Source organism: Tarenaya hassleriana, unplaced genomic scaffold (assembly GCF_000463585.1).
Source record: "Tarenaya hassleriana unplaced genomic scaffold, ASM46358v1 Cleome58, whole genome shotgun sequence".
NCBI classification, from domain to species: Eukaryota; Viridiplantae; Streptophyta; class Magnoliopsida; order Brassicales; family Cleomaceae; genus Tarenaya; species Tarenaya hassleriana.
This window is the reverse complement of record NW_010968329.1, coordinates 653,174-664,344: the sequence shown is the minus strand read 5'-3', so window position 1 is coordinate 664,344 and position 11,171 is coordinate 653,174. Positions and strand designations below refer to the sequence as shown.

General features: G+C 38.7%; 3 protein-coding genes across 6 annotated transcripts in view; 1 reads left to right on the top strand and 2 right to left on the bottom strand.

The window, feature by feature from the left end:
- The first annotated feature begins 531 nt into the window (after window positions 1-531).
- Window positions 532-4,722, top strand: LOC104798807. The gene is given in 13 exon segments (XM_019200741.1): window positions 532-585; window positions 702-842; window positions 1,075-1,123; window positions 1,225-1,296; window positions 1,392-1,496; window positions 2,157-2,274; window positions 2,277-2,476; window positions 2,559-2,833; window positions 2,917-3,016; window positions 3,123-3,182; window positions 3,278-3,364; window positions 4,102-4,230; window positions 4,296-4,722. Coding segments are annotated over 12 exon segments (1,539 nt in total). The 5' UTR covers window positions 532-585; window positions 702-801; the 3' UTR covers window positions 4,599-4,722.
- Window positions 4,723-5,746: 1,024 nt separating this feature from the next.
- Window positions 5,747-7,232, bottom strand: LOC104798806 (mitochondrial import receptor subunit TOM6 homolog). 2 transcript variants are annotated; one of them, XM_019200740.1, is made up of 2 exons: window positions 6,919-7,232; window positions 5,747-5,968 (listed from the first exon to the last, which is right to left on the bottom strand). In XM_019200740.1, the coding sequence occupies exon 1, from the start codon at window positions 7,100-7,102 to the stop codon at window positions 6,938-6,940; it is 165 nt and encodes a 54-aa protein (XP_019056285.1). In that variant the 5' UTR covers window positions 7,103-7,232; the 3' UTR covers window positions 5,747-5,968; window positions 6,919-6,937. The 2 variants fall into 2 exon arrangements, with proteins under 2 accessions (XP_019056285.1, XP_019056284.1); XM_019200739.1 differs by having other exon boundaries at window positions 5,747-5,965; window positions 6,915-7,225.
- Window positions 7,233-7,744: 512 nt separating this feature from the next.
- LOC104798805 (B3 domain-containing transcription factor VRN1-like) overlaps window positions 7,745-11,171 on the bottom strand; it is a 4,480-nt gene continuing 1,053 nt past the window's right edge. For all 3 annotated transcript variants that reach the window (XM_010521010.1, XM_010521009.2, XM_010521011.1), the window contains 4 exons: window positions 9,625-10,072; window positions 9,239-9,298; window positions 8,941-9,140; window positions 7,745-8,304 (listed from right to left, as the gene is read on the bottom strand). In XM_010521010.1, coding sequence (XP_010519312.1) covers window positions 8,056-8,304; window positions 8,941-9,140; window positions 9,239-9,298; window positions 9,625-10,072 — 957 coding nt within the window. In that variant the 3' untranslated portion in view covers window positions 7,745-8,055. The remainder of the gene's footprint in view (window positions 8,305-8,940; window positions 9,141-9,238; window positions 9,299-9,624; window positions 10,073-11,171) is intronic.

The window sequence follows — 11,171 nt, the reverse complement described above, 5'->3', positions numbered from 1 at the left end:
ATAATATCTATTAAAAATAATATGTATATATATATTATTTATAACATAATTTATAATATATATTGTAGATATGTATATATATATTATTAGTTATAAGTAATTTTATATTTAATATATATATATATGGGTGTATCTAAATTTGTATGTATATATTTAATTTAAATTTTGTTTGAAATAATGATGCGACATTATGATGACGTGTGGATGACTTGGAAGTCATGTCATTATTACATCGTCATTTTTGTTTGAATTGATAGACGCAAGAAGTTTTTGTGGAATGTTTAAAAAGTTTGAGATTTTATGGGTTAACCATACCAAGATAGGGTTTAATTGATAATAAAAAAAAGTATAAGATTTTTCCGGGTTTTTTTTTGACGATTTCTCCTAAAAAAAACACTTGTTTTTAGTAAAAACCTAAATTGAACAATCAATCAAAACGAATAATTATAATGTACTTAAAAAACCCAAAAAAAAAATCCGGAACCCTATAATAATATAAACAAAACCAAACCCAAACCAGAAATATCACTTGTGAAAATCACTGTTCTTCTTGTTGAGTAGTCCCCTTCATTCCTAGTTGAATGTGTTTGTTCTCTGGAATTTTCCTCTATTCTTTAAACTTTTTTTTCATCTTCTGATCTCTTGAGTATTATTTTGTCATTATTTGATGTATTTAATGCTTCGTATCAGTGTATTTTCAGATGCCTGGGTAATCACAAAGACCTGATTTCTTGATGTGAAACTGTCGACAACTTCCCACAAAATATTTTCCAAAAAACTTGACGAATTCTCCGACAGCTCATGGCGACGAGATGTTCTTCCATGCATAGACGCTCAAGAAGGTACATTCTGTTTTCTTCCTTATCCTTATCTCAGCTTACGAGCCTCATTACCGTTCTTGAATCTCTCGTCCTTCTTCACCGTTTCTTGTTTTCACGGACAGAAAATTTCGGGTTTTTAGGATTTGATTTTACAGAAACCCGAAAGCCCCTTATTATAGAGTCAAGTAATTGTTTATTTCTAACAATTTCCTTGAGTTTTAATCCCCTGTTTCTGTTTTTTGTATGTTTTCAGTGATCCGGTTCTTGGGAAATCTTCAAATGAATCTGATAATTTCCAGTTGGTATGAATCTTTAGCGATTGTTGTTCAGCTGTACGAGATTCTTGTTCCTCTATTCCACGAATTGGAGCCAAGAGTGTTCATAAATGCCACGTTCTATGCAGAGAGAAATCGGACAGCTGAAATGTTTGGTGAAACCGAAGAAGATGCAGTTTCCGAAGGTTCCAAGTGACGAGGTAAAAAAATTTCCTCGAGCTCTTCATTTAAGTGTTTTGTCCCAGAAAATGGTTTCCAAGATGTCGGTTTTTTCTTTTTTTGGTTTTTGGCTCAGCAGCTCCGAGGAGAAGAGGCGTTGGTACGAAGAGAGATGGAGAAGATGCTTCGACACAAATTACTATTCTCAGAAGATTCTAGAAACGTAGATTCAATCTCGAAGGTAACTTGATGATAATTTTTATTTTGAGTTGTTGGTTTTAAGCTGTTTTTGGATTTTATGTTTTAGATTTTGGTTTCATGTTTTCGTAATATTTGTAAATAAAAAAAATGAAGGTATTGATTTTTAGTTGATTTTTTCTAGGCAGTCGGATTGGTACAAGCTCCCATTTGGTTTCAGAGTTTTGAGTTCGGACAACCGATTTTTTTCATATCTATATAACCAAGCCGAAATCCGGCCCTATAGGCATTGCACTCGGACCGGTTCGGGAGACCCGTTCAATTCCTTTGTACACTTTTTTTTTTAATTTTTTTAAGAAAATTATCAGGCTTTCAGACCGTTCCAAAATACGATTTGAGTCCAGACCGAAAACTCGATTTTTTTTCGAGATAGAAAAATTTAGGTCCGAATTCCAACATTTTTCTGATGGACTCGGAACGAGTTTCAGGCCTAAATTGACATCCCCAAATCTTTTCTAATAAATATTTTTTCAAATTTTAAAAAAGCTAAATTTACAAAATCTTAATTGTCAATTTTTTAGATTTTTGAATTTTAAAAACTCCAAAAACTCTCTATTCATTCAATCCGGTTGCCTTGGTATACAAGAAAGTCTCGAGCTGGTGTATCTTACGAGGTTTTAAGGACGTTGTTCGCTGTTTTCAGATTAAGGATGCTAACGAATTAGTGAGAGAAATAACAGTTTTGGAGCTGCAAGTGATGTATTCGGAGAGATATCTCCTCTCCTTGTACCGGAGAATCTTCGACCGAACTGTCGACAACCGCCCGAATCCGAAGAAGAAAACTCAAATTTTCTCGGGTCGGAACTCGCCGGATCGCCGGAAAACTCTGTGTGCAATCCGCAAGATGTTCTAAAAGATTCGGGGATCTTTCGTAGTCACTCGTCGTTGTCTCATCGTTCTTTTAGAATGTCTCCCAAAGCCGAGGAATTCTACCACCAGTCCCTCCCGTTCTCGATGCTCGAGGTAAAGAACTACGTTTTCTTCGGGAAAGAAAAAGAAAACTTACCTGAACTCTCTCACTGATTTCGACATTTTCCCTTTTCAGCAAGCCGATATCGATGCGGCGATACAGGAAGAACAGGGAAACGTTTCCAAAACGCCGAATCATCTATCGGAGGAGATGATTGATTCCATCTCGTCCTTGATCTATCGACTCGCCGATCTAAATCCGACCAATAAGCAAGAATTCTCTTACGACCCTTTTCGCGGGAGAGAAGTTACGAACCTCGGTCGCCCTTACGATAACTTATGGGTCGCGAAATCGATACGTAAAGACACCGAGAAGTTAGCAGAAATCGAACCCCTTCTGAAGCATTATAGGTGAAATAGGTAGCCGGTTCTATCGGTTCATAAACTAAAGGATCAGTATTATTCTCACTCCGGATTTCCGTCGTAAATTTCAGGTCACTCGTTCACCAGTTGGAAAGAGTGAATATAGGGAAACTGAATCATGAAGAGAAGCTCGCTTTCTGGATTAACATACACAATTCCTTGGTTATGCACGTAAGATTTTCATAATCCTTGCATTAATATATATATATATATATATATTAACGTAGTTTGATCAATAGATAAATCTCTAAATCGTAACTTTTTGTATCTCTCGCAGGCAGTTATTTTCCATGGAACTCCGAGAAGCAACATGAAAAGAGTATCCCTAATGCTGAAGGTTGATGGTTGCGAAAGAGAATCATATCCTGCATGTGTTAGTTACTTGTAGATCACGTCATCAGTAATAACAACTAAGGTTTCTTTCGAATGCAGGCAGCGTACAACGTTGGAGGCCGAAGTCTCAACCTTGATACAATTCAGACTTCGATCCTAGGTTGCCGCGTGTCTCGTCCAGGACAGGTAAATACATTACCCTTGCATGTCTTGCTCACTAAACATTAGGTTTAAGGTTCAGTTCCCTTACTTTGAGAGAGTATGGACCGGGTATTCGAGTTTTTGGGTGTACCAGACCTCGGTTATCTTGCCGCCTCGAAGTTTTTTGGCCGGATTATCCGGTTTCAGTCTTGTGAGATCGGTTATTCGAACTTTGGGTATTCACGGAATGCGTTGAGGACGAGTATACGGTAGGTGAGGGCAAGTACGGGGCCGAGCAACGACGAGAGGGCGAGACCACAGCAAGGGGGCAAAATGAGGAAAGAGAGAGAGAGAGGGCAGAAGAGCGAGAGCCCTACCCGAGGCCGAGGAGCCAGGAACAAGCGGCGATGCTGCGGAGGTGATTGTAAAGTAAGGCGATGAGGCTGAGATGTCCCCTAATAAACCCATTTCTAATCTCTCGGCCTCCTATTTCTCACCATAATCCTCGCCTCGGTTCTCGTCTCCTCGTGGCTTTGCTCCCTCATGACCTCATCTCATCTCGCCCCGGCTGAGGGTACAGCAAGACAAGGGTAATCTCCGACCAAACCCGAATTCGGATCTGAAGGTCGGATCGTCACTGGACTCGTACACGTCACGAGTACCCGAAATTTTAAATATTCAATTATCGAATCGGGATCCCATGCACACCCCTAGTCCGCATTTCCCTTTGAAGAAGTAGATACTAAATCCATGGAAGCTCAAAACGTTGTGTGCTTTGGCAGCGGTTCCGGTTCTTGTTTCCTATGAAACCAAAGGGTAAATCCGGAGATTGGAGAAAAAATTACGCAATAAATCGGCCGGAACCTCTCCTGCATTTCGCGCTTTGCTCCGGAAACATTTCTGATCCATCAGTAAGTAAACCTCCCTCACCCATTTTTGTCTCTTAACTTTACGTTCCTTAACACGATTCTTTTAGGTTCGTATGTACAAACCCAACAACGTGAAGAAAGTGTTAGAGGCCGCTAAAGAGGAATACATAATATCAAACATCGGTTTCACCAAGGACAAGAAGATTCTTCTTCCAAAGCTCGTCGAGTCGTACGGAAAGGACTCTGATTTGTGTCACTTCGGAATCGTCGAAATGATAGAGAATTCTCTGCCTTGCGATGCAAGAGATAAGCTCCGGGAGTGCCGGAACAGCAAATCCTGGAAATTCTCCATCGAATGGGTCCCTCATGACTATGGATTTGGTTTGCTTCTTCCACAAGAAATCGCCTGATCGAATCTGAGTTGTACATGTACCGTGCGGTGTATTGTAAGGATTTCTTTTGTTTTTTTTTAATTAAATGGTCTCTGTAATTACTGAACCAGAATCATATCATTAAACCAAGTTTTTGGTCCGACAGGGAGGCAAAAATACTCAATTTTTTTTGTATTCATACAGCGACGAAACAAGACGAGATCGAATGTGAACATTCGGGGCATCTTATAGGTTTAGGATCAGATTCTGAATCCTAAAATTGAAATTATTTGGATTCGAAACAAAATACACGAGATATTTGATCCGTGTACACCCCAAATGTTTTGATAAACAAACTGGAAAACCCTCACATTTTTTAAAGGCCTTACCATCCTATCAACTAGGGGTGGACACAAGTCAGTATCAAGAAAAATCAGGACATTTAGATTTAGATCCGGATGACTCGGATATTTAATTATAAGATCTGTATCCGGAATTTGGTATTTACAAGTATCCAGAACATGGATATCTAGAATAATTTTTTTGGTATTCGCGAGTATTCAGATCGAGATTTATTTAAGAAAGAACAACAATATTTATATATAAAATTTTCAAAAAATGAAGATATATTTATAAAAATAGATGAATTATAATAAAAATATGAGATAATAAAAAATAAATAATAATAAATTTAGTTTTTTAGATAATATTAAAAAATATGAAATTATTAAACCTAAAATAATTTCATTTTATAAAAAATATTATATAGATATAAGATATAATTATTTATAATCATAATAGTTGGGTATCTACGGATATCCAATTTTAAAAATTTTATTATTCGGATTTGGATTCACGGGTATTGAAAAATCCGGATTTGGATTTGGATTTGGATTGGAATAATACTTGTACCCTAAAATCCGGTATTCGCGATACGAGCATTCAACAGATACGGGTATTTGTGCTCAGCCCTACTATCAACTTCACCCAGTGATCCTTTGCCGACAGTGTACGAGGAACAGGAAACTACCGTTTAGCACCCACAATTTTGGGAGATAACCAAACCACACCCTACAAATTCAACATTATCCAGAATCTTACCCCAAGACTTCGAAAAACAATTTTCATGACCTTCTCCATTGCGTGATTATTCACACAACCCTTTTGAGAAGAAAAACAATAGGATATATCAGAAAGCTCTCATCATATTATTTCAACACATCAAAATCACATTCCAAATTGATTATGTGGCTGCAAGACAGCAATATTTATAAACTCTTAGTTCAGAAACAAATGCAAATGCATCACCTTGTCTCAAAGTGACTATTCAGGCACTACGACATTGCAAAAAAGAATACAGAGGATCTTCAAAAGCCAGCACTGGATTTAATTTCTCCGCTTCACCACTGTTTTACCAAAGAAAACATAGCTTAGCAACTTATAAATGTCGGGAAATGAAAAGGGCATAAAACCTTAGGTGGAAGGATTACATATACAATAGACAATAGAAACATCTTGTGTCATATGTGTTTCGACGAGCAGATTGACATTCCACACTTCCTTCCTACTTTTTCTAGCTTTGGAAAGCCGCGCTTGAAGCACCGAGAATATACAAGTTAATTCAGGAAGACGGTAAAAAAAAAGATCAACCCACATAACTCAAGGTAAAAATGCGAAAGTAAATGTTCTGTAGGACCATAAGATCTCACGGAAATGCGATAGAAGCAAGTAAGCTGTCCGAGGACAGGCTGTATTAAACTTCCATCTGCAAATATCACAACTTCAAGCTATACAAAGCATACGAAAAGCCAATTCTCATACACAGCAACCAAAAGCCAGATATCTTTCCTAATTATCGGAATGTGAGCTACCCGCGAAATGTAAAGGCAAATTGAGTTTATGAAACTTATTCCTTGAAATCATTTTCCTGTAAGAGACATAGGTTTGAAGCATAAACTCTCAAGCATATAACCCTTTGGCCTTCATAAATACATCACAAACAGCTCTGAGCGGCTGAGCCTAGCAAGAACTAACACGCATGCACCCAATTTTGGAATGGAAGAAAATGAAAACCCTAAAAGACATGGAACTTCAAGTCTTTACCTCTGAAACAGGTGGAAACATACCATATTCCAACTCTTGAGTTCCTACTTACCCATTAATTGAAACAGAGATTGATAAAGCAAGCCAATCGTAATAAAATAACGAGATATCAATCAGAAAATCCACCGACATGTGAACTGAAAAATCACTCCAGTGTAGAATGCACAGAAACCCTAACGCATCTAGTATCTGCTTTCCGATCAAGCAAGACAGAGATGAGCAATTGAAAGAATCAGGAATCATGCTCAATACCTGAAAAATTATAGAATCGAGTCTCAGAGCTCGATCTTGAGCTCTTCCTTGGAATCGGAAAGGTAGGCGAGGACGTATGGAGCAGCACGGACGACAACGACCCAACCGGCGAACAAGGCAACATGGGTCCGAAGCTGCTTCAGAGCAACTGCTTTGTCGGGTTTTCGCATGAACATTCCCGGAAACATTGTTGCAGTCTTCTTATTCTTCTTGTATCTCGCTCCGTGTCTCTGCCGTTGGTCGTCGTCCACCTCCTCCGACGTGCTTTTTCGTACTTTCTCGTCGTATCGGTGATTCTAAAACCCTAATTCTTTGTTTCCCTAGTCTGGTGACGGGCCTAATAAAATGTGACTCGAATTGGGCCGTAGTCAACTCAATTAGTCTAACCATATTTAATTTCTTTTTTTTTAAAATAAATCCAGAATTTAAAATATATCGAGCAGAGCACTGGTCAACTATCCGAGAGTATAAAATACGTGATTCCAATTTGGATTTGGATTTTAGACTTCGGAATCCTATTTTAAATCTATATAGCTTTCAGATATTCGTAGATATTTAAGTACTTGAATTAGGGGTCTAGCGGTTCGATCTAGAAATAGTATTTTCAGATTTATAAAAATTGTACTAAACTAGAACCGAATGTTAAAGGGTTATTCGGAAAGATGTCATTATTATGAACATTTTCAGAACTGAATTGAATCTAATATAAAATCCGAATGGAAATAAATTTTCTAAAAGCGAAAGAACCACATCCAATAAACCGGACAAGATTTAAGACAGCCACTTTTACTGTCCAAAACCGATCGGTGAAAGAGGGAGGAAACAACGAGAACATCACAACACAAACCCATCTTCTTCTTCCTGGTCACAAAGTCCAAACACCAAATTGATGGAGAATCAGGTATTTACAAAAGCTAGATCCAATCCTAAAGAATTCTACTCAAACGAGTTCCACGCCGAACGTTCAACGCCTATCCACATGCACCAGAAATTTTACTTGAAAAAAACACCGAGGAAGGACACCCATAGTTCACCCGAAGATGCAACAGCCAGTTAAAACCCTTTCGAATTACAAAACCCTAAACGAAATCTTCACCGAGACCCCGCACCGGATTGCCCATACCCGCCCCCACTGGGTTGGTCAAGCGTACTCATTGACCCGAAAGGCTGTGACTTTGAGAACGAAATCCCGGGTTCTGAGCAGCTCGAAGATGCAGACATCCCCTTCGCCTAGATTGTTCTCCAACGTGAACTCGTACCAGCCCTGGCTGAACTTGGCTCTTCCAGCTTTGTAGAGGCAACGCACCGGCCATTGCTTTTCCGCAAGCTGGAGTTTGATGAACCCTGATATCCCGCTTAGGTACTTCTCAGCAAACCCAGAAGGCAAGTACTGTCAAAATATCAGAAAAAAGGTGCAATATTTAGTGTTTCTTGAGCAGAGAGAGAAGAGACTAGGAGTGGACACATGGAATTTTCGGGTTACCCAAATCCGAACCCGAGTCTCACGGGATATTATCCAATCTGACATCCGTTTGGTTGGGTACCCGAGTATCCAAAGGTATTCCAATCCGAGTTTATTTATTTATTTCAAAATAAATCATGAGTTGACTTGGGTCAGGTTCGAATCATTCGATACCCGAAATTTTCGGGTTACCCTAGTCCAGACTCAAAATTTCAAGAGCTTTAAGTACCTAACATCTCTGAAACATAGAGGCAAAAATGTGATTTTCCTGTTCATTCGGGTACCCATGTAACATCTCCCAACTATCCAAATTTTGGGTTTTCCTCACGCTATAACCCAAAATTCAGATACCCAAACACTATATGAGATAGTAGCGATTGGATCGAGTACCGAAATTCGGATTTCTAGTTTTCACCAGACCTAGAGGAGACAATAACAATAGGGGTGTCCTCTGCAGGTAACGTTGAAGGGTAAGGGTAAAAATAAACAACGAAAAGACCTTATGCCCTAATCTCGGATTTGCTTGTCTGAACACACCATGAAAATATATGAGTTGGGTCTTACCATGATACAGCCTCGGTAGAGGTACGATGGTCGCAAAACGACCCTAAAGAAAGGGTCTGCCGGCTCAAACGTTTTGGCTGCATTGACAGCCCTCTCTCTTTCTTCCGCAGTGACTGTTCTCTTTCTTGCCGAAGCGCTTTCGTAAAACTTTGAACGGTTCTCCGAGTCATCTTCGTGGGGAGCAGCCGAGTTTATTTCCTCTGGAATCATACATATCATGAGCAATGATGAATCCTATCTTCGGCTCTTCTGAGCAAACATAGTAAGATAAAGCCTGGAATTATGTAATAACTCTTACCGGGATCAGGGTTCTTCTTCTTCCTCCCTCTCTTTTTCAGAACTTTCGGCGTCTCTTCAGCTGGAAAAAATCAAAATATCAATTATTGATTTAGAAAGACTTCAGGCATTCGTTCCGGTTACGCGTAAACTGACCCAAACTGAATAACGTGGAACAGTACCCTTAATCGAATCTGATATAAACATCGCTGAATATAAAAATAACCGAAAAAAATTGAAAATTTCTTTGAAAAATGAGCATTTTTTCATTAAAACCCAAACCGAAACGAATCTAACATAAATACCGAGTGGATATAGACTTTCCCAAACCAAAAAAACGAACCCATATAACAGAAAACCAAAACGCCCACCAGTAGAGAAATTGATTCTTTCAGATGATGTTATCACCTCTAGTTCCACTGAACAGGCTTTGTATCGTTGACCCGCCATACCCTTTATTCGCGGGCACAGAATCAAGCATCGGGTAGACAGAAGATGGATACATGACCTCAGCATCTTCATCTTCGAGGTCTTCAAACAAACGGGCATGTTTGAAATGGTTATGCGAATCCATGTTGATAAGAGCGCCACCAGAAGAATGGTGATTAATCTCGAAGTGAGATGGTAAATTGAAAATGTAAACGCTGAAGGCCGAGTTCCCTTCGTATCTGAAAATCAAAAGGTAACCAATCCGAATGGAGTAACGCTCAACAAACTCGAGCCAACCATCTTGAAACCAAATTTTGTTGTCAGCTTTCCTTAGTCCTACACGCCAAACATGACCATCAGGCACAGTGAGAGCAACAGCAACCGAAAGCTCATCCTTGAATTTACTCACAAACTTATCTGGAACTCTCTGCAGGCATTACCGGAATTTAAAAAAAAAAAGATCAAATTTTGTTTGGAATAGAAAAAAGACACACCAAAAGTTTTCATTTTGCTTGGCAGACGATTGATAGAACCCACCCCAACAAGAAAACAAACCCAACACACCATAAGCAATAGAGATTAGCTATCGGCAAAGAAGAGGCCTTGTTCAAGAAGACACGGCCGAGAAACATAGTTTGTTGGCAATGGCATGTCCAAGGGAAAACATTATACTACTCTACCTGTACTTTTCTACAAAATACCGTATCGTATCATATCATATCATATAAGATCTCGAAAACGAGATACCTTCATGAATCTGGAAAACCGAGTATCATGATTCATCACAGAACTTTTGCCACCACAGTTGAAAAGCTTTAATATCAAGCAAGTTTCTTAAACCTATTTTGCTTAAATACTCATTATAACTAGTAAGAAACAAATATATATAGATCCTCATCTACTCCGCAGCTTTAGCAGGCGAGAAGGGAACCTAATAAGCATAAACAGACCATCTAACATGTATCATTCATCACATTAGAGAACAAATATGCAAATTGAAAAGCTGAAATAAATTCTCTCCCACAATCACAAAAATAATCTGAAATAAGGCAAAAAAGGAAAAAAAACTCTACAAATTTAGATATATAAATACATTCAAAACCAAGTCAAACACTAGTATTCATCTTCAAGCTATTAATTCAGTTTGTTCATCATATATCTAGCTAAACAAGTCCTGTTTCATGCCTATGGATTCCTCTACTATTCTTCCCATTTGACACAGCGTCTGCCTCTTTCTCTCTCCTCAAGCAAAGACAGAGGGCATCTAGTCTTAGGGTTAACTTGGAACACTTCATATAAGGAGCTCAAAACCCAGAAATCTCTGACAAACTGGGAAAGCAGTCAAAGTACAGTCAAAGACAAATCAAAATCAAGAAAAACCAGCATCATATTTCAACTGTTATTCCTAAAGTTTTCAATCAATCTGGCTCAAGATTTACTTAGAACCCATTTCCTAAATCATAGAACTAGCCCTAGTTTATTATCCCATGGTGGGGGGGGGGGGGGGGGCAAAAACTTAGGGGTTC